This window comes from Lagenorhynchus albirostris, chromosome X (genome assembly GCF_949774975.1).
Source record: "Lagenorhynchus albirostris chromosome X, mLagAlb1.1, whole genome shotgun sequence".
In the NCBI taxonomy this organism is placed as follows: Eukaryota; Metazoa; Chordata; class Mammalia; order Artiodactyla; family Delphinidae; genus Lagenorhynchus; species Lagenorhynchus albirostris.
The window spans coordinates 18,113,991-18,137,375 of NC_083116.1; the positions used below are offsets into that span (position 1 = coordinate 18,113,991).

General features: G+C 38.0%; 1 protein-coding gene across 1 annotated transcript in view; it reads left to right on the forward strand.

The window, feature by feature from the left end:
* The first annotated feature begins 11,918 nt into the window (after nucleotides 1–11,918).
* Nucleotides 11,919–23,385, forward strand: part of MBNL3 (muscleblind like splicing regulator 3) — a 61,922-nt gene continuing 50,455 nt past the window's right edge. Inside the window, exon 1 of the mRNA XM_060137007.1 lies at nucleotides 11,919–12,235. Coding sequence (XP_059992990.1) covers nucleotides 12,059–12,235 — 177 coding nt within the window. The 5' untranslated portion in view covers nucleotides 11,919–12,058. The remainder of the gene's footprint in view (nucleotides 12,236–23,385) is intronic.

Below are 23,385 nucleotides of genomic sequence, written 5' to 3' on the forward strand. Positions count from 1 at the left end.
AACATTGACTGATTTGCAGATGCTGAACCATCTTTCCATCCCTGGAATAAATCCCACTTGATCTTGGAGTATGAACCTTTTAATATATTGTTGAATTCAGTTTCCTAATATTTTGTTGAGAATTTTTGTATCTATGTTCATCAGGGAAATTGGCCTGTAATTTTCTTTCCTTGTGGCATTTTAAAATTTATTTATTTATTTATTTAGTTAGTTAGTTTTGGTTGTGTTGGGTCTATGTTGCTGTGCGTGGGCTTTCTCTAGTTGCAGCGAGTGGGGGCTACTCTTTGTTGCGGTGTGCAGGCTTCTCATTGTGGTGGCTTCTCTTGTTGCGGAGCATGGGCTCTAGGCGCACAGGCTTCAGTAGTTGTGGCACGTGGGCTCTAGAGCACAGGTCTTCAGTAGTTGTGGTGCATGGGCTTAGTTGCTTCACGACATGTGGGATCTTCCTGGACCAGTGCTCAAACCCATGTCCCGTGCATTGCAGGCAGATTCTTAACCACTGCGCCACCAGGGAATCCTGTTGTGGCATTTTTGACTGGTTTTGATATTAGGGTAATGCAGGCCTTGTGAAATGAGTTTGGAAGACTTCCATTCTCTTCTATTTTTTTGGAAGAGTTTGAGAAGGATTGATATTAATTCTTTGAATGTTTGGTAGAATTCACCAGTGAAGCCATCTGGTCCTGGACTTTTGTTTGTTGGGAGGCTTTTGATTACTGATTTGATCACCTTATTTGTTATTGGTCTGTTCTTGTTTTCTATTTCACCATGATTTGGACTTAGTAGGTAGTATGTTTCTAGGAATTTATCCAGTATTTCTAGGTTGTCCAATTTGTTAGCATATAATTCCTCATAGTACTCCCATAATCCTTTGTATTTCTGTGACATCAGTTGTAATATCTACTCTTTTATTTCTGATTTTGAGTCGTCTCCCTATTTTTTCTTGATGAATAATTCTTTACTAAAGTACCCAGCTTTCCAATTAGCTCTAGGCAGTTAGCTTACAGATATGTCACAATTGTGTATAATATGAATGTGAAATAATGCCTCTAGCAACAGTAACTTCAGACATAGATGATAGAACTCTTGTGTATACTTGCTTAAGAAATTTACTTTCCCAGAAAACTCCCTTCAAGTCTTACTAGAACTTTTGGCATTGATGTATTAAATTACTTGGTCCTTGAAATCAGGGTACCTTTGGTCCTCTCCCAACTTTTTTAGCCATAAAGCTTTTTTCCTCAATCTTTTACTAGTCTTATAAGTGCTCCTAATAAGGATTGGAGGCTTTGTACTGAGATGGAGAATCTGAATTTATTGGGCATAATACCAGTGATGAAGTCGGGTAAGGAAGCCCTCACTGGATGCTTACTAGATACAGTGATGAATCCCTTAACATGATCAAATCACTTAGATGCTAGTTTAGTTTACCTCTCTGACAAATAGTCATACTTATGTGACTCACAAATTTGACTAGAGAGTTACTTGAGCTGTTCAAGTATTTAAAGGATAAATAAACATTTTGTGATAGCTTCTGATGATTGTTTTCCAATGTGTGTGTGTTTGTGTGTGTGTGTGTTGGTGAATAGTGAATGTTCAACCAAATCTTATCAGTGAGTAAATTGGCCCTGAAAATTGAATTGAGTTCAATTCAGTATGTACTTTGGGAGGAGCACGAACACTTTCCAGCCACTGGGGTGCTGGTTAAAGTCCTGTAGCAGGAATTTACAGGATGCCATTACAGCCAAAAAGTTGCTATCTAAATTTAACTCCTGGCATGAGCTTGTTCTGTAGCAAAATCTAACTGAAGAAAAGAAATTCTTGCTGAAGTTTCAACTACATTTTTAAAAGGAATTTACCTTGCAGAGAGTAAGATTGAAAAACATTTGAGTCACTTCGTAAAATAGGAATACAGTTATGTGTCCTTAATGATGGGGGTCATTGATAAATGTGTAATTAGCAAAATGAAAGCAAGAAGCTGCACTTTTCAGTTTGTTTTTTTACCCACTTTTCATGACAGCCTGACTTGAATCACTGCCTGTCCTGTCCTCACAGAGCCTGTGAACTAGAGAAACACTCTGACATCCACCCACTTCTCTCTCATCTTTTGTTCTTCCAGAGTATGTCAGATGTGTAAACTTTGCTCTGATTGTGTGTTGTGGGCTCCTTAAATAAAACAATTTTGCAAGGGCAGATCATTGTTACCATACTGCATTTATGGCCACTAAGTTTCTACTCTGCTTAAAATCTTTGAGAGCGGCTCCTATTTCTATAATAAACATTACAGTCCTTGAGCCATTTTCAAGGATCTTCAGAAACAACCCACAAATGATTTGTCTTCCACAGTATGAACCTGCCATCCTAGCCCGCCCATGTGTGCTCACCATCCTACAAATACCTGATACCTAATCTTCTCATCTCATCCTCATTTGTGCTGTTCCTCTTTCCAGGAAGTCTCTCTGCCCCTCCATCCTCACCTAGGTCCTTCTCATTCTTTAAGACCCAGCTCCACTTTCTCCTCTTGGAAAACTCCCTTGACAACTTCAGGCCTGAGTGACATCCTCTTCTCAGAACTCTCATCACATTTGTTGTTAATGTTACTAAATCTTGCTCTTAATTGTCTACATTGTTTGCTTTTATTTCATATTATGTTGTTCTTGTCTCCCCAACTCAAAAGAGGTTTCTTGAGTACACAGGCAGTGTTTTAAAGCTCATCTGGTTCCCCAGAAGCGTGTGACACAAGTCTGTGCATATTGTTGGTGGACACAATAAATGTTTGTTGATTAACTGACACTTTCCCACGTGAACATTTTCATTTTTATTTATTTATTTATTGAGATATAGTTGATTTACGATATTATAAAAGTTTCAGGTATACAACAAGTGATTCACAATTTTTAAAAGATTATACTCCGTTTATAGATATTATAAAATACTGGCTATATTCCCTGTTCTGTACAATATATCCTTATAGCTTATTTTATACATAATAGTTTGTACTTCTTAATCCCCTACCCTTATCTTGCCCCTCCACCCTTTCCTCTCCCCACTGGCAACCACTAGTTTGTTCTATATATCTATGAGTCTATTTCTTTTTTGATACATTCACTAGTGTGTTTTATTTTTTAAATTCCACATATAAGTGATAACATACAGTATTTATCTTTCTCTGACTTATTTCAGCAAGCATAATACCCTTTAAGTCCATCCATGTTGTTGCAAATGGCAACATTTCATTCTTTTTTATGGCTGAGTAGTATTCCATTGTATATTGTATACTATATCTTCTTTATCCATTCATCTGTTGATGGACACTTAGGTTGCTTCCATATCTTGGCTATTATAAATAATGCTCCTCTGAACATTGGGGTGCATGTATCTTTTCAAATTAGTGTTTTCATTTCTTGGGATATATGCCCAGGAGTGGGATTGCTGAATCATATGGTAGTTCTGTTTTTAGTTTTTTGAGGAACCTTTGTACTGTTCTCCATAGTGGCTGCACCAATTTACGCTCCCACCAACAGTGTACAAGGGTTCCCTTTCCTTCACATCCTCACCAACATTTGTTATTCCACATGAACATTTTTAAAGACCTCATTGGCTTGAATTTTAGGGAATCATAATAGGTATTTGTTAAATGGATAAAATGAATGACGGATATGATTTTTTATTTATTTTCGCCACCCCCCCCATCCCCATTCATGGCCAACCAATTGAATGTATGATTCTCAGGACAGGGATTTAATCTTCTTGTTCAACTTTGCATCCCCAGCACCTAGATCAGTGCCTAGGTCATATTAGATGCCCAATAAATATTTGTTGAATGAATCTTCAGCAAAATCACCCTGCATATATTAAATGCAATGTCTTGTGACATTTTGTATTTCTCTCATCTCAAATGCTTGAGCATTATAGGACTTAAATTGCCAAATGTGTTAAGTTCCTACTGTCTTCAATTTTAAATCCAGTTTTTTGGTGATCTTTTAATGGCTCTGGGATTTCTGTCCCATGGACATAAGCAAGCAATTAACCAGTGTTGTTTGATAACAACTGTGTGCAGAATCCAGGTTTTAGGTTGTTTTTATATTAAATTGGATTAGTTTAAAATATTTAAATGGCATTTATTAGCAAGTTCTCATAATTTCATATATTATTTTAAAAGAGATATATCTTTTTTTTAAAAAAAGATGAACTCCTCTGACTAACAAAACCAATCACATTTGTTGCTAGAGCTATGTTTGAAAGAGACAGGGTAGCACCTGTTTTTTTTTCTTTTTATGACCATATATATGCACTGAGGTGGGTCTTTTAATTGCTTTATGAAACAGAATAACTTGATTTACCTGCTTTTTGTAAAAGATAAATTTGTTACCCTGGGAATATTGTGAAAAAAATTCAATGAAACTTAAAAGAAAAGCTTAATGAAAAAGTTCTGCACAGAGGTGAAATGTCCTTATTTTCACACTTATTTTTTTCAGACATAAAACTCAGTTTTCTATAGGATGCTTGTGAAATCATGGCTTCCATCTGCAGTGCTGAGGACCTTTCATATGCCTTAAAGAACTGGATTGGTGGACCACTAAGCTAAATATGTGAGGGAAATAGAACTTGAAGCAAATTAGAAAACTTGTAAGCTTTTAAGCCTTGTTAGCCTGCCAGTTCAAGCAGCATGTAGCAGGCGTGTCATATATTCGTAGAGCCAAAATAAATGGCCACAAGGAATTCCTTGTGGTAATACAGATGTAAGGAAAGCTTAAAATGGAAAGAAAGAAAACATTGTTTTCATTGTTTATTCCGGAGGTCGATAAATACATTTAAAGAAATGCCTCTTCAGATATTGCTTTAGGTGCCAAAGAGCGTCTTTGTGATCTTCTGGACCAGACACTGGCAATGTTTCTATGTTATGTGCTGGCTTGTGAAGGGAAGGCAAAAGAAAGGAGGAGACGAGGAAAGTGTAAGAAAAAGTGGGACAAAAGTAACTGCTGGCAGTGGCCTTGCAAGCCACTCTGGAACAAGGTACTATTTCCATTATATCAGTAGAAAATATTTATTTATTTTGTTTTACCATCAAGAACAACTCCATGAGAAAATGTTTGAATCCTTAAAAATATAGATAATCTACTTAATAATGAATCTAGTGTGTATGTAATTTTAAAGTAAAAACTTTTTAAAAATTGAAGTATAGCTGATTTACAATGTTGTATTCGTTTCTGGTGTACAGCAAGGTGATTCAGGTGTGTGTGTATATATATTCTTTTCCACTATAGCTTACTATAAGCTATTAGATATAGTTCACTATGCTATAGAGTAGGACCTTGTGTTTATCTGTTTTATATATAGTAGTTTGTATCTGCTAACCACAAACTCCTAATTTCTCTCTCCCCCTCCCTTTCCCTTTTGGTAACCGTAAGTTTTTTTTCTGTGTCTGTGAGTCTGGTTCTGTTTTGTAAATAAGAAGTTCATTTGTATCATATTTTAGATTCCACATACAAGTGATATCATATGATATTTGTCTTTCTCTGTCTGATATTTCACTTAATATGCTATTCCCTGGGTCCATCCATGTTGCTGCAAATGGGTATATTTCATTCTTTTTTATGGCTCAGTAGTATTCCATTATACACACACACACACACACACACACACACACACACACACACCCCACATTTTCTTTGTCCAGTCATCAGTTGATGGGCACTTGGATTGTTTCCATGTCTTGGCTATTGCAAATGGTGCTGCAATGAGACTGTCTTCTCGCCATTGTATATTCTTGCCTCCTTTGTCAAAAATTAATTGACTGTAAGTGTGTCGGTTTATTTCTGGGCTCTATTCTGTTCCATTGATCCATATGTCTGTTTTTTGTGTCAATATCATGCTTTTTGATTACTGTAGCTTTATAGTATAGCCTAAAGTCAGGGAGAACGATGCCTCCTGCTTTGTTCTTTTTCCTCAGGATTGCTTTGGCAATTTAGGGTCTTTTATGGTTCCATATGAATTTTAGGATTATTTGTTCAAGTTCTGTGAAAAATGTCATGGATATTTTGATAGGGATCACATTAAATCTGTAGATTTCTTTGGGTAGTATGGTCATTTTAACAAGATTAATTCTTCCAGTCCAAGAACATGGGATATCTTTCTATTTCTTTAAATCATCTTCAATTCCCTTTATCAATGTTTTATAGTTCTCAGCATATAAGTCTTTTAACTTCCTTGGTCAGGTTTATTCCTAAGTGTTTTTAATGTGATTTTTTAAAGGGATTGTTTTCTTGAAGTAAAAACATTTTTTATTTTCCTTATGTTATATCTAATATAGAATTTTTGTAAAGGAGCATTAATTAAAATTCAAAAATAACTCTTTTACTTTCAAGGAAAAATATGTACTTTGGGGATGTTTCTTATTTCTTCCTGTGGCTCAAAGTGAAATCTCCTTCACCCCACTCCCAGTTCAGTTTCATCACACTGATTCTTGGGCAAAAACATTCCAAAAATTAACCTACTATCCAAAGATATAGAGAAAAGTCATTTGGTTATCTCATATTTTTACTCTAAATCCAAGATAAGATCTTGCTGTTACCAAAAGAGCAGGAATAGACCATTCTTTATCGAAACTGAGTGCTCTATATATCAAGAATTGCAGGTATTAACATTTCAATTTGAAAGCTAGAATTATGAGAAAATACTCAGCTTTACAGATCTGATAGATATGAAACTGACAGAGGTGGCCAAAGCTCAGCCAGCCTAGAGGATGCTCAACTGACAAAAATCCTTGCTTGGAAGGGTTAAGTTACCATTTAATCTTTGACCTTTCGAAGTAAGAATCCTGAGAAATGCTGTCATGCTCTAACTTGCAATGAGAAGATAGAGTCAGCAAAACTAAGTAAAACATGATCTCTACTTTTATGGAATTTACAGTCTGATAAGGGAGAAAACTTAAGGGCCTATAATGAGAATGTGATCCGTGCCATAAGGGAGACACAGTATCATGACATGACTAAGAAGGTGGGCTCTGGTCGCAGACTGCCTGGGTTTGAACCATGGCTTGAGGGTAGCTACATGAAGTTGTGCAAGACTTAACCCTTCTCCACCTCCGTTTCCCCATCTGTAAAATGGGAACAGTAGTACTGTCTTCAAGAGGAGTCCGGAGAGCAGTAAGACTTGGTGTGGTAATTTCTGGGGTGTTCCTTTTAGTGACTCGTTTCTATGCAATAGTGTTTGAGTGTGTGTTTAAGAGTATTGTTAAGTTAGAGTGCTTGGTGTACCATTCATGGGAGAATGAGAGACCTGTGTTGGAATCGGAATACCTAGAGTCTGCTTCCACCCCTTCATAAACTCTCATAATCATTTCTCTTTGCTATGCCTTTGGTTTCTTCTCTATTTAAATGAGCATAGGAAGTTCTACGACAGCAGGGACCTTATCAGTCTTGTTCCACATCTAGAACGGTGCTTGGCATATAGTGGATGTGGATAAATGTTGGTGCAGCACAACACAGGAATATTATGAAGATGGCACTGCAACAGGCATGAACGTAATTTTGAAAAGGAATCATAAGTACTACACAAAAATGACTGGCTTTCGTTGTTTAAGATTCCCAAGAGAGACAAGAGATAAGAAATGATCACTGCTACATTTCTCTGCCAGGATCTAAGCATGACATTTAGAGTCAGAGGATCTTGCCTGGAGCCATGGTTCTACCACTTAAGGCTTTGTAACTTCAGATAAGTAATTTAGCTTCCTTGAGCTTCATTTCCTTCATTGGTCTTTTTGGGTTATCACCCACGGTTTAGAGTATTTTTTAGAGCTCCAAAGATCAATGAAATAAAAACACTTGCAAGCTGCGAATACCATACAAGTACAAATGTACTAAGAAACGGTAACTTTTCATGTTCTACATTAGAGGACTATAAATCATGAAAAGCAAACTCGTATTCCTATTACTCAAGTCTAAAGTAATGAAGATAAAGTTGTATTGTCCCCCAACCAAAGTTGATCTTTAAAACGGACCCCCCTCCCCGTCTTTTATACAGAGATGAGCAGCGCGGCAGGACGGAACATCTCTCCACTGTCACACCAGCTCTTTTTAGTTGTTGCACCTAGCTTCTTCTGTGCCAGCACCAAAAAGAGTTCCAGTTTGAAGGCAGACATGCAGATATGCGCTGGCTAGAACTATTTTGAGGAGCTGGCCAGGGTCCCATCAGAGGTTACAGGTCAATTTTAAAAATGAAGAAAATTCCTTCTCCCATTCCCCCTGTCTTACATAAAATGCAGGGCCAGAGTTCAATTCCTGTTTGTAGTTTTTCATTTGTAAAAGTTTAAAATTCAAATTTATTATTTGTTTCTATACTGATAGACCTCTGTAGGGAAATCTTTCTCCAGACCCTCACTCACCGTTTATGTTCTGAGGAAAAAACCCATTATATATATATCTTTTTCATTATGTTTCTTTCAAATGTGTTCAGGCAGCCCATGTAATTTAGTTATAGGATTAAATTTGAATATATCTTTAAATCTAAACTTACAAACTCACAGAACATACTCTTTTATTAGAGTACTTTCTATAATACAAGCGTGGAAATGAATTTACTCTTGATATTCAACTTCAGAACACTACTTAGAAGAATGTGTGTCTAAGAAGAATCTAAGAAAGAAAAGATTGGGGTAGCCAATTCCATCACTTACGAAGCTTTTTTTTTTTGGTTGTCATGTCTCTTTAGACTTAAAAAAATAGCTTTATTGATATATAATTCACATATTATCCAATTCACTCATTTAAAGTATACAGTTTGGTGAATGGGCTTTGGTATATTCAAAAAATTGTGCAACCATCACCACTGTCTAATTCCAGAATATCTTCGTCACCCTCAAAGGAGACCCCATACACATTCAGCAGTTGCTTCACTTTCTCCCCTTCCCCAGGCCCTCACAACCACTAATTTGCTTTCTGACTCTACGGATTTACCTATTCTGGATATTTAATATAAATGGAACCATACAATATGTGGCCGCTGTGACTGGCTTCTTCCACTTAGCATCATTTTTGGGGGGTTCATTCGTGTTGTGGCATGTGTCAGTACTTTATTCCTTTTTATGGTAGAGTAATATTTCATTGTGTTGACGTATCACATTTTGTGTATCCACTCATCCGCTGATGGACACTTGGATTGTTTCCACCTCTTGGCGATTGTAAATAGTGCTGCTATGAACATGAGTGTACACATATGTCTTCGAGTTCCTGCTTTCAATTTTTTTGGGTATATACCTAGGCATGGAACTGCTAGGTCATATGGTAACTGCTTAACATTTTGAGGAACTGTTATACTGCTGCAGCAGCTGCACTATTTTACATTCCCACCAGCAATGTCCGATAGTTTCAATTTCTCCAATTTTTCTTTCTTTTTTTCTTATTTTTTGCGGTATGCGGGCCTCTCACTGTTGTGGCCTCTCCCGTTGCGGAGCACAGGGGGTCCGGATGCGCAGGCTCAGTGTCCGTGGCTCACGGGCACAGCCGCTCCGCGGCATGTGGGATCTTCCCGGACCGGGGCACGAACCCGTGTCCCCTGCGTCGGCAGGCGGACTGTCAACCACTGCGCCACCAGGGAAACCCCTCCAGTTTTTCTTTTTTATTGTAGCTATCCTAATGGGTGTGAAGTGGTATCACATTGTGATTTTCATTTGCATTTCCCCCATCTGGCTGTTTAAAATAGATATCTATTTTAAATATTTTTAGAGGTCATTCACCTGGCAACCTTAACCCTCTAGAACATGGTCCTGAATGGAACATATTGCAAAAGGGTTTCCAAACCAGTAAGAGTAGTCACAGACCTTCTGCATGAAAGCCCTGCACTTTGCCCACAGGCCCCTCATACAGTGAGTAACTAACTCTTATTCAACCTCATGATTAGCTATTATGTATTCCAGAAAGGAGCTGGACAATCCACCATGGCAGATATTGTGGCAGGAAGGGAAGTGACAGTAGAAGTGACAATTAACAATCTGCCACTGAAAGAGAACTATAATACTTCCCAGGGCATTTTATGACCCCAAGTCTTCAACCAGAGCCCAAATTATGTTCAGTATTTTTTAAGAAGGCAAAGCTACATATAATACATTTTAGAAATATTTCCATGAAGAATGACTTAGAGAAACACGTTTTGCTCTTAAATGGATAAGCCTGCATGAATTTTCTATATACTTAATTTCCTAATGGTATCTGAAAAATTAGGTGATATTGAGTTTCATCTTGAATGCGGAAAGAATAAAGCAAAAATCCAGATTCTGTAAAATTATTGAAGAAACTGTTTTAAAAAGTAAATGAAATGTTTTCAAGAACTTTAATTCTACTTTTTTGATGAAGTTAACAATTAGTTGATTTGTCTGATACTCAGAGCTTACTTTTGCTTTAGAAAATCCCTGTTATTTTGGTATGTGTTCATGGCATAATGCCAATAAATTAACATTTAATCTATCTTCTCAGCTGAGTTCCTAGAAATTGTTGCTGGTCGACACTGGTTTAAAGTACAAACCCTAAAGCTGCACAGTATTTAATGTATGACCAGTGTATGAACAGTGCTTTCGGTCTCACTTATTTGTCCATGCTGAAACCTCCTTCTGAGTTGTTCCAATATCCCTTCATAAAGACTAAGAACTAATAGAGCATACACAGAAAAAAAAAATCCAGCATCTTTTCAAAGGATTTCTTTCTTGATCTGAAGCACATTTTACATTTCACAGTCTCTCCCCTACCTCATTTGCAGTGGGTCTCCAGCTAGTTATTGTCATATCTGTTTTGTGTGATCATCAACAATTACATTTCAAATACACAGTTACCTCTTGGAGCATCTTAAATTTTCCTAGCAATTTCTGTTTTCTGGATTTTGAGAGCAGATCATCAAGCCTTCGATCAGATCATAGTAAAGCCAGTTTAATGGCAGGTCTTTGGTAGCCTCTAAAACCTGAAGACACACAGGTGGATCGTGACTACATAAAGCGCTGACATGTCAGGCTCTGGCTCTTTCTGTGCAGTGGACCCCTGAATGAATTTCTGCCCCCAAACAGACCAAAATGAAATAATCTTTTTTTTCTTTTTAATTGGGTTGTTGCCCAGTCTTGTATTTCAACAGTAAATCGAAGTGGTTGCTTCCTTTTACTATGTACAGTTCTACACTGGGAAATGCCCTTTTTATTGACAATGGCTGACTGTCTCCTACGTTGCACTGTCAGTATCTAGATGCTTCCTGTTTTAAAGAGGATATATTACTACTTTTCCAAATCTAGAGTTTAAAACGGAAGCAATGTGTTATATTAGCTAATTTTATTTTATTTTATTTTATTTTTTGCAGGTTTCTGGAAAGTGCCTTTTCTGAAAACTCTACTGATTGGATTCCACTTTCGAGCTGCCTCTTTATAAACCCCTCTCCCTACCACCATCACTGCCACCTCTCCCCGCCCCGCCCCCACAAAAAAAAACCCTGGTGTGCTTGTAGTTCATTCTCAGCAACTCGTTCATTCTTTTTTCTTTGATTCTCAATTTTCATAGTCATTTTTCCTCCTCCCGATTTTGCAGCAAAAACAAAAAAAAATTGCAGTTGTAACATCCTATTAATCTTTAAAGCCAAGAGATAGGTAAAAAAACTTTTCTCCCCTTGACTTGAGACCATTCCACACATTGACAGGCAGCCAGCGGCATATGCTTTTTGCGAGAATAATTGAAAATATCAACTGGAGAGCACAGAATCCTTTTGAAACTCTGCCCGTTATTTGAAGTAACTTCAGCAGAGGAAAAAAATAAAGCACTCAATATCTTAACCTTGACGGCTGCCTTCTTAGGAGTTGGTCTCTAATTTGATTTTTAGTTATTCTGATACGATTTTTATTTTATAGTGGGCTTTTTGTTTGACTAGACCACCAAATTTGACTTAAATGAAAACTTAAGTGCTAACAAAGAAACCTTTCACCAAAGCAACCAGTTATCTCTTCACATTTAGCTTGAATTTATTTTTAACCTTTCAACAACAGCAGTAATAGTGTTGTAGAGAGGGTGCACTTGATTTTAACTTTGCTTTCAATATGACGGCTGTCAATGTTGCCCTGGTTCGTGATACCAAGTGGCTGACTTTGGAAGTCTGTAGAGAATTTCAGAGAGGAACCTGCTCTCGAGCTGATTCAGATTGCAAGTTTGCCCATCCGCCAAGAGTTTGCCATGTGGAAAATGGTCGTGTGATGGCTTGTTTTGATTCTTTAAAGGTGAGTCTCATCTAAATGCACATCATTTTTAATTGAAACTTGTTGATTTCTCTGGGTTTTTTTTGAAATATGTTGTGCCTTGAAATTAGTCAAGTTAATGATACCATGAAAGCAGTAAGTTTGTTTGTTTTTTAAGACAGGATGTAGACTTTGTAGAACTAAGCCAGACTAAAGCTCACCAATCAAAGCTCACTGACCGAGATAGATAGACTTAAATAAAAAAAAATTCAAGAATTTTTGTAGGAGTGAGAAGTTGTAGCCTTGCTGTACTTTACGTCTGTGTATATTATTTAGATTTTAATACAGTGGTCATAGTCCTCAACATAGAGAAGTCCTTCACTGAAATATAGCTTATTATCTATATTATCAAAATATACTTGGCAGGGACCAATCAGAGGATAAATAAAGTCAGACAGAGAAAGTATAAGGTGAAAATCTCACCATCCAGGAGGAAAATGATGGCATTTTGAATTTTCTTAGTTAAAGGATATTTTGAACCTTTAACTTAAACATATTTGCTACAAAACTAGGTTCATGTAATTTTCTTCCTGAGCAACTGATTGACCAATTTCATATTTGTGAGCACATTTTATAAGGAAAGGTCTATTGCCAAGGTGATCAAACCTGAATATTATGTACATGAGTATAAACAAAATATGAGGACAGGTGAGATATTATGTAGAATAGAACATATATGATTGCAGAATGAAAAATGCACTGATTTTCCTGTTTTATCCATGGTTATTCTTAAATTAAGCATAAACGTACAAATTAAAGCATAAGAGTAAAAAAATGATAATAGATTCCTGGTTGAATTAGTAAGATTTGCTGTGATTCATTTTAGATTTTTTTTCAAAATATGTTAAAATAGATATGGGGGGGGAAATGAATTAACCTTAATAACCATTTCAATTTCTTTTTTTTTAACATCTTTATTGGAGTATAATTGCTTTACAATGGTGTGTTAGTTTCTGCTTTACAACAAAATGAATCAGTTATATATATACATATGTTCCCATATCTCTTCCCTCTTGCATCTCCCTCCCTCCTAGCCTCCCTATCCCACCCCTCCAGGCGGTCACAAAGCACCGAGCTTATCTCCCTGTGCGGCTGCTTCCCACTAGCTATCTACCTTACGTTTGGTAGTGTATATATGTCCATGCCTCTCTCGCTCACTTTGTCACAGCTTACCCTTCCCCCTCCCCATATCCTCAAGTCCATTCTCTAGTAGGTCTGTGTCTTTATTCCTGTCTTACCCCTAGGTTCTACATGACATTTTTTTTCTTAAATTCCATATATATGTGTTAGAATACAGTATTTGTCTTTCTCTTTCTGACTTACTTCACTCTGTATGACAGACTCTAGGTCCATCCACCTCATTACAAATAGCTCAATTTCGTTTCTTTTATGGCTGAGTAATATTCCGTTGTATATATGTGCCCCATCTTCTTTAGACATTCATCCGAAGATGGGCACTTAGGTTGTTTCCATCTCCAGGCTATTGTAAATAGAGCTGCAATGAACATTTTGGTACATGACTCTTTTTGAATTATGTTTTTCTCAGGGTATATGCCCAGTAGTGGGATTGCTGGGTCATATGATAGTTCTATTTGTAGTTTTTTAAGGAACCTCATACTGTTCTCCGCAGTGGCTGTATCAATTTACATTCCCACCAACAGTGCAAGAGGGTTCCCTTTTCTCCACACCCTCTCCAGCATTTATTGTTTCTAGATTTTTTGATGATGGCCATTCTGACTGGTGTGAGATGATATCTCATTGTAGTCTTGATTTGCATTTCTCTAATGATTAGTGATGTTGAGAATTCTTTCATGTGTTTGTTGGCAGTCTGTATATCTTTTTTGGAGAAATGTCTATTTAGGTCTTCTGCCCATTTTTGGATTGGGTTGTTTGTTTTTTTGTTATTAACCTCCATGAGCTGCTTATAAATTTTGGAGATTAATCCTTTGTCAGTTGCTTCATTTGCAAATATTTTCTCCCATTCTGAGGGTTGTCTCTTCATCTTGTTTACGGTTTCCTTTGCTGTGCAACAGCTTTGAAGTTTCATTAGGTCCAATTTGTTTATTTTTGTTTTTATTTCCATTTCTCTAGGAGGTGGGTCAAAAAGGATCTTGCTGTGATTTATGTCATAGAGTGTTCTGCCTATGTTTTCCTCTAAGAGTTTGATAGTTTCTGGCCTTACATTTAGGTCTTTAATCCATTTTGAGTTTATTTTTGCGTATGGTGTTAGGGAGTGATCTAATCTCATATTTTACATGTACCTGTCCAGTTTTCCCAGCACCACTTATTGAAGAGGCTGTCCTTTCTCCACTGTACATTCCTGCCTCCTTTATCAAAGGTAAGGTGACCATATGTGCGTGGGTTTATCTCTGGGATTTCTATCCTGTTCCATTGATCTATCTTTCTGTTTCTGCACCAGTACCATACTGTCCTGATTACTGTAGCCTTGTAGTATAGTCTGAAGTCAGGGAGCCTGATTCCTCCAGCTCCGTTTTTCATTCTCAGGATTGCTATGGCTATTCGGGGTCTTTTGTGTTTCCATACAAATTGTGAAATTTTTTGTTCTAGTTCTGTTAAAAGTGCCAGTGGTAGTTTGATAGGGATTGCATTGAATCTGTAGATTGCTTTGGGTAGTAGAGTCATTTTCACAATGTTGATTCTTCCAATCCAAGAACATGGTATATCTCTCCATCTATTTGTATCATCTTTAATTTCTTTCATCAGTGTCTTATAATTTTCTGCATACAGGTCTTTTGTCTCCTTCGGTAGGTTTATTCCTGGATATTTTTTTCTTTTTGTTGCAATGGTAAACGGGAGTGTTTTCTTGATTTCACTTTCAGATTTTTCATCATTAGTGTATAGGAATGCCAGAAATTTCTGGGCATTAATTTTGTATCCTGCTACTTTACCAAATTCATTGATTAGCTCTAGTAGTTTTTTGGTAGCATCTTTAGGATTCTCTATGTATAGTGTCATGTCATTTGCAAACAGTGACAGCTTTACTTCTTCTTTTCCAATTTGGATTCCTTTTATTTCCTTTTCTTCTCTGATTGATGTGGCTAAAACTTCCAAAACTATGTTGAATAAGAGGGGTGAGAGTGGGCAACCTTGTCTTGTTCCTGATCTTAGTGGAAATGCTTTCAGTTTTTCACCATTGAGGACAATGTTGGCTGTGAGTTTGTCATATATGGCCTTTATTATGTTGAGGAAAGTTCCCTCTATGCCTGCTTTCTGGAGGGTTTTTATCATAAATGGGTGTTGAATTTTGTCAAAAGCTTTTTCTGCATCTATTGAGATGATCATATGGTTTTTCTCCTTCAGTTTGTTGATATGGTGTATCACGTTGATTGATTTGTGTATATTGAAGAATCCTTGCATTCCTGGAATAAACCCCACTTGATCATGGTGTATGATCCGTTTAATGTGCTGTTGGATTCTGTTTGCTAGTATTTTGTTGAGGATTTTTGCATCTATGTTCATCAGTGATATTGGCCTGTAGTTTTCTTTCTGTGTGACATCCTTGTCTGGTTTTGGTATCAGGGTGATGGTGGCCTCATAGAATGAGTTTGGGAGTGTTCCTCCTTCTGCTATATTGTAGAAGAGTTTGAGAAGGATAGGTGTTAGCTCTTCTCTAAATGTTTGAGAGAATTCGCCTGTGAAGCCATCTGGTCCTGGGCTTTTGTTTGTTGGAAGATTTTAAATCACAGTTTCAATTTCAGTGCTTGTGATTGGTCTGTTCATATTTTCTATGTCTTCCTGATTCAGTCTCGGCAGGTTGTGCATTTCTAAGAATTTGTCCATTTCTTCCAGGTTGTCCATTTTATTGGCATAGAGTTGCTTGTAGTAATCTCTCATAATCTTTTGTATTTCTGCAGTGTCACTTGTTACTTCTCCTTTTTCATTTCTAATTGTATTGATTTGAGTCTTTTCCCTTTTTTCCTTGATGAGTCTGGCAAATGGTTTATCTATTTTGTTTCTCTTCTCAAAGAACCAGCTTTTAGTTTTATTGATCTTTGCTATCGTTTCCTTCATTTCTTTTCCATTTATTTCTGATCTGATTTTTATGATTTCTTTCCTTCTGCTAACTTTGGGTTTTTTTTGTTCTTTCTCTAATTGTTTTAGGTGCAAGGTTAGGTTGTTTATTCAAGATGTTTCCTGTTTCTTAAGGTGGGCTTGTATTGCTCTAAACTTCCCTTTTAGAACTGCTTTTGCTCATCCCATAGATTTTGGGTCGTCGTGTCTCCATTGTCATTTGTTTCTAGGAATTTTTTTATTTCCTCTTTGATTTCTTCAGTGATCACTTCGTTATTAAGTAGTGTATTGTTTAGCCTCCATGTGTTTGTATTTTTTACAGGTCTTTTCCTGTAATTGATGTCTAGTCTCATAGCGTTGCGGTCGGAAAAGATACTTGATACAATTTCAGTTTTCTTAAATTTACCAAGGCTTGATTTGTGACCCAAGATATGATCTATCCTGGAGAATGTTCCATGAGCACTTGAGAAAAATGTGTATTCTGTTGTTTTTGGATGGAATGTCCTATGAATATCAGTTAAGTCCATCTTGTTTAATGTATCATTTAAAGCTTGTGTTTCCTTATTTATTTTCATTTTGGATGATCTGTCCATTGGTGAAAGTGGGGTGTTGAAGGCCCCTACTATGAATGTGTTTCTGTCAATTTCCCCTTTTATGGCTGTTAGTATTTGCCTGATGTATTGAGGTGCTCCTATGTTGGGTGCATAAATATTTACAATTGTTATATCTTCTTCTTGGATCGATCCCTTGATCATTATGTAGTGTCCTTCTTTGTCGCTTCTAATAGTCTTTATTTTAAAGTCTATTTTGTCTGATGTGAGAATTGCTACTCCAGCTTTCTTTTGGTTTCCATTTGCATGGAATATCTTTTTCCATCCCCTCACTTTCAGTCTGTATGTGTCTCTAGGTCTGAAGTGGGTCTCTTGTAGACTGCAAATATATGGGTCTTGTTTTTGTATCCATTCAGCCAATCTGTGTCTTTTGGTGGGAGCATTTAGTCCATCTACATTTAAGGTAATTATCGATATGTATGTTCCTATTCCTATTTTCTTAATTGTTTTGGGTTCATTATTGTAGGTCTTTTCCTTCTCTTGTGTTTCTTGCCTAGAGAAGTTCCTTTAGCAGTTGTTGTAGAGCTGGTTTGGTGGTGCTGAACTCTCTCAGCTTTTGCTTGTCTGTTAAGGCTTTAATTTCTCCATCAAATCTGAATGAGATCCATGCTGGATAGAGTAATCTTGGTTGCAGGTTTTTCTCCTTCATTACTTTAAATATGTCCTGCCACTCCCTTCTGGCTTGCAGAGTTTCTGCTGAAAGATCAGCTGTTATCCTTATGGGGATTCCCTTGTGTGTTATTTGTTGTTTTTCCCTTGCTGCTTTTAATATGTTTTCTTTGTATTTAATTTTTGACAGTTTGATTAATATGTGTCTTGGCGTATTTCTCCTTGGATTTATCCTGTAAGGGACTCTCTGTGCTTCCTAGACTTGATTAACTATTTCTTTCCCATATTACGGAAGTTTTCAACTATAATCTCTTCAAATATTTTCTCAGTCCCTTTCTTTTTCTCTTCTTCTTCTGGAACCCCTATAATTCGAATGTTGGTGCCTTTAATGTTGTCCCAGAGGTCTCTGCGACTGTCCTCAGTTCTTTTCATTCTTTTTTCTTTATTCTGCTCTGCAGTAGTTATTTCCACTATTTTATTTTCCAGGTCACTTACCCGTTCTTCTGCCTCAGTTATTCTGCTCTTGATCCCATCTAGAGTATTTTTAATTTCATTTATTGTGCTGTTCATTGTTGTTTGTTTCATCTTTAGTTCTTCTAGGTCCTTGTTAAATGTTTCTTGCATTTTGTCTATTCTGTTTTCAAGATTTTGGATCATCTTTACTATCATTATTCTGAATTCTTTTTCAGGTGGACTGCCTATTTCCTCTTCATTTGTTAGGTCTGATGGGTTTTTATCTTGCTCCTTCATCTACTGTGTGTTTTTCTGTCTTCTCATTTTGCTTATCTTACTGTGTTTGGGGTATCCTTTTTGCAGGCTGTAGGTTCATAGTTCCCGTTGTTTTTTGGTGTCTGTCCCCAGTGGCTAAGGTTGGTTCAGTGGGTTGTGTAGGCTTCCTGGTGGAGGGGACTAGTGCCTGTGTTCTGTTGGATGACGCATGATCTTGTCTTTCTGGTGGGCAGGTCCACATCTGGTGGTATGTTTTGGGAGGTCTGTGGCCTTATTATGATTTTAGGCAGCCTCTCTGCTAATGGGTGGGGTTGTGTTCCTGTCTTTCTAGTTGTTTGGCATAGGATGTCCAACACTATAGCTTGCTGGTCGTTGAGTGAAGCTGAGTGCTGGCGTTGAGATGGAGATCTCTGGGAGATTTTTGCCGTTTGATATTATTGGAGCTGGGAGGTCTCCTGTGGACCAGTGTCCTGAAGTTGGCTCTCCCGCCTCAGAGGCACAGCACTGACTCCTGGCTGCATCACTAAGATTCTTTCATCCACATGGCTCAGAATAAAAGGGAGAAAAAGTAGAAAGAAAGAATTAGTAGAAGTAGAAAGAAAGAAAGAAAGGAGGGAGGGAGGGAGGGAGGAAGGAAGGAAAAAAGAAAGAAAGAAAATAAGGTAAAATAAAGTATGATAAACTATAATAAAGTTATTAAAATAAAAAAATAATTATTAAGAGAAAAACAAACAAACAAAAAAACGGATGGATAGAACCCTAGGACAAATGGTGGAAGCAAAGCTATACAGACAAAATCTCACACAGAAGCATACACCTACACACTCACAAAAAGAGGAAAAGGGGGAAAAATCATAAATCTTGCTTTCAAAGTTCACCTCCTCAATTTGATTTGTTGTCTATTCATGTATTCCACAGATGATTTGTTGTCTATTCATGTATTCCACAGATGAAGGGCACATCACGTTGATTGTGGAGAGTTAATCCGCTGCTCCTGAGGCTGCTGGGAGAGATTTCCCTTTCTCTTCTTTGTTCTAACAGCTCCCAGGGGCTCAGCTTTGGATTTGGCCCCGCCTCTGCGTGTAGGTCGCTGGAGGGTGTCTGTTCTTCGCTCGGACAGGACGGGGTTAAAGGAGCCGCTGATTCGGGGGCTCTGGCTCACTCAGGCCGGGGGGAGGGAGGGGTACGGAGTGCGGGGCGAGCCTGCGGCGGCAGAGGCCAGCGTGATGTTGTACCAGCCTGAGGTGCGCCGTGTGTTCTCCCGGGGAAGTTGTCCCTGGATCCCAGGACCCTGGCAGTGGCGGGCTGCACAGGCTCCCCGGAAGGGGAGTGTGGAGAGTGACCTGTGCTCGCACACAGGCTTCTTGGTGGCGGCAGCAGCAGCCTTAGCGTCCCATTCCCGTCTCTGGGGTCCGCGCTTTTAGCCGCGGCTCACACCCGTCTCTGGAGCTCCTTTAAGCGGCGCTCTTAATCCCCTCGCCTCGCGCACCAGGAAACGAAGTGGGAAGAAAAAGTCTCTTGCCTCTTCGGCAGCTCCAGACTTTTTCCCGGACTCCCTCCCGGCTAGGCGTGGTGCACTAACCCCCTTCAGGCTGTGTTCAAGCCGCCAACCCCAGTCCTCTCCCGGTGCTCCGACCAAAGCCCAAGCTTCAGCTCCCGGCCCCGCCCGCCCCGGCGGGTGAGCAGACAAGCATCTCGGGCTGGTGAGTGCCGGTCGGCACCGATCCTCTGTGCGGGAATCTCTCCACTTTGCCCTCCGCACCCCTGTTGCTGTGCTCTCCTCCACGGCTCCAAGCTTTCCCCCTTCGTCACCCGCAGTCTCCGCCTGCGAAGGGGCCTCCTAGTGTGTGGAAACCTTTCCTCCTTCACAGCTCCCTCCCACTGGTGCAGGTCCCTTCCCTATCCTTTTGTCTCTATTTATTATTTTTTCTGTTGCCCTACCCAGGTACGTGGGGAGTTTCTTGCCTTTTGGGAGGTCTGAGGTCTTCTGCCAGTGTTCAGTAGGTGTTCTGTAGGAGTTGTTCCACGTGTAGATGTATTTCTGGTGTATCTGTGGGGAAGAAGGTGATCTCTGCGTCTTACTCTTCCACCATCTTGCCCAACCAAGCCTCGATTTCTTGATATTGTTTTATCCTCATCATGACCAATTTTACCTCATTCACATTTTTATTTATGGCTGCTTTGGCTAATAGAGATGTATTCCTTCCTGTGATCATTTATTCAGAAAACATTTTATCATGGTATCCTACTTAAGTAGTTACTTTTGCTTATTTCGTGGTTGCTAGTTTTTGTTGCAGACCATTCCAGTTCAAGAATGGGAACTAGTTATAAAGATAATGGCAATTCCTAACATTGAAAATGTCTGAATTGCTCTTTTTTGTAGCAGATATTATGACTAAAGGGCTTATTCTGTTTTCTTCATTTCATTTTCATTCAGGTTTCATCTACAATTATTTTATGTATTATTTAAATCTTCTGTGTATTACTTAAATCAAGGACTGTGCAGTGCCTTAAATGGAAAAGAGCACTGGACTAGTTTAAGGGGGAAAAAAGGAGATGTCTTTTAGCTAGTTCATATAGAGTGTCCAGCACTGCACTAGTCACTTTACAAATCTTGTTTCAGGAGTCCCAGCCCCACTACTGTTTTTGACTTTAGCTACTTAATCTGACAGAACTTGAGTTGCTTCATCTGTAATGCATGGGTAATTCTTCTCTACCTAACTTCCATGAATATTGTGGAGATTCCAATGAGATAACATAAATGAAAAGCCATGTATCACTATAAAAGTGAATTAAGGACTTCCCTGGCAGTCCAGTGGTTAGGAATCGGCGCTTTGACTCCATGGCCCCGGGTTTAGCCCCTGGTTGGGGAAGATCCTGCAAGCCGCATAACGTGGCCCAAAAAAAAAAAAAGTGAATTAAGTGAAAAGTTATCTTCTTACTATTAACTAAGATGCTTATTTTAGGAGTTCTTCAAAACAGTTCTATTTAGTTAGGGTTTTATTATCTAAAACTACACATTAATGTTTCAAATGGACATGCCCACATCCAGTTGCCATGAGTGTGATGTTAGTTCTTCAAGCTAAGTATCACTGTTTTTATGGCTTACTCTTAGATATAGAGTTCCTTGCAGGCTTTGTAAATTCTGTCTTTTCAGGTGTCTGGCGGAAAGAGATGTGTGATATTACTAATCATTGATATACTTCAGATCAGTTCTCCCATTTAAAGGCAAAAGAATGCCATAATGGAAACATTTTGAAGAAAAGTAATATGGAACATGATTGTTAACAAAATGCATACTGCACTACCACTTTAAAGCTTGGAAAATGTTTAATTCAGAGACTAAATAGATAATGGCCAATGAATAGTAATAAACCACTTAATTATTTAAATACACTGTCTACTCAGTATACCCAGTGTTTTTAAAATAATTTTTCATATGTTAAAATCTTGATGACCAGTCGCACAAGATAAAGATCATTTACATAATCCTTACATTCTCAAATTTTAATGAAAATCTTAGTATTTGAAACATACAGTGCCTTTCAAACAATTAATTAGTCATTTAGATAGCACATGCATCACAGTTCCACGTCTGCATAAAAGCTTTGTAGTTCTCTTATATTATTCCTTATCCATGATAAGCATGAAAACTATACCAAGTTGACAATAGTTGACCTACGTGGGTTGTACTACTATCATATCTATAATACACAAATAACAAAATAACTTACCTTGATGGTTATTGCAGCATTTGCTACCCACTTTGAGTTTCTGTGCTTGAAACATTTTTGAAATGTATCTGTGCACTGTTTCTTCTTCCATGAGTGGTTAAATAACAAGCAATCACTTGATGAGTTTTGGGCAGCTACTTTTGTTTTTGTTGTTTTTATAAGGATTCCATTAGCGCTAGGTACTCTACCAGATGGTGATGGCTCTTTGCCTTCGTAATAGGCACAATAGTTAACAATATCCTATACTCACCTCATAATGAGGGAATGTTATGAAAATAAGGAGGGCAAGCTTGATGGCTAATTGTGCATTGTGCTGAAGTGCTGTGCCCATCACTCCATGAATGTTGAGTGTTCAGTGATGAAGTTTGCACCATCTTCAGATAGAGATCTAGATAGCACAGCCCATAGATTAATTTCCAGCTACGTAAAAGAGTCTCGCGTCATGTTGATAGGCAGGTGTTTTTTGACTCAATTGCCTAGTCGGCTTGGCACAATTTATTTCAGAATTTCTCTCCAAAGTATTGCTTAACCCATTCTGTGCCAATTTCTTGATATTACAGTTTGCAATTGATCTAGGTTGGTATTTTTAGCGACTGTCCCTTGACTTTAACAAAAGATCATTACTGATAATACTGAAAATACTAGAATCTGTGATTGTTTTCATAGCCAATATTGTCTTCATGTATTCTGCTTCAGCAATTTCATGTGTCTTAAACCTTCTTCTCCATACTTGAAGCACTGTGATACCTGCCACTTGTTATCTAGGGAGGATATAAATGCTGTCATTATTTAATTATGAAAGATCAACACCCATCACATCTGCCCACTGCACTCACCACCTTGGGTAGTTTTGTGACAAAAATCTCCTGGCAAGGGCCTTAGCAGCAGGCATAGTCAGAGGACTGGGTGAGGAAAACACACAAAACAGCCCCATACTATGTCTTCAAACATCACATATGATCACAAGCATAATAATATTTTGGCAAGTGAAACTGGTTTTATAGACGTATGGGTGTGAATCTATCCTTGTAGGTCAATTTGTCCTGAGTTACCAGTATATTCTGTACTAGTATCACTAGTCACAGCAGTTTTCACCAGTTTAAAATTTGATTATTTTTGAGTGAATATTTACCTCATCCCTGCTTGCTAAGGGAAAACTTACTGGGAGCAGAAGACTCCTAGCAACATAATCCCAAGGGTTGCTGAATTATGCAAGATTTAGAATCATTTATGAGCTTGATCAGAGGGGTCTGCCTGTATTATAAAGATACATAGACAGCACCTGTCATCCTGAGACTCAAGGAAAATAACATTTTACTTAAGGATCTCTATCTTCTATTATTGACCTTAAAAAGAATGTATCTTTGACCGGTAAAAGTCAATGCTATTTTGGACATTTCAAAAATCTCTTTTGAAA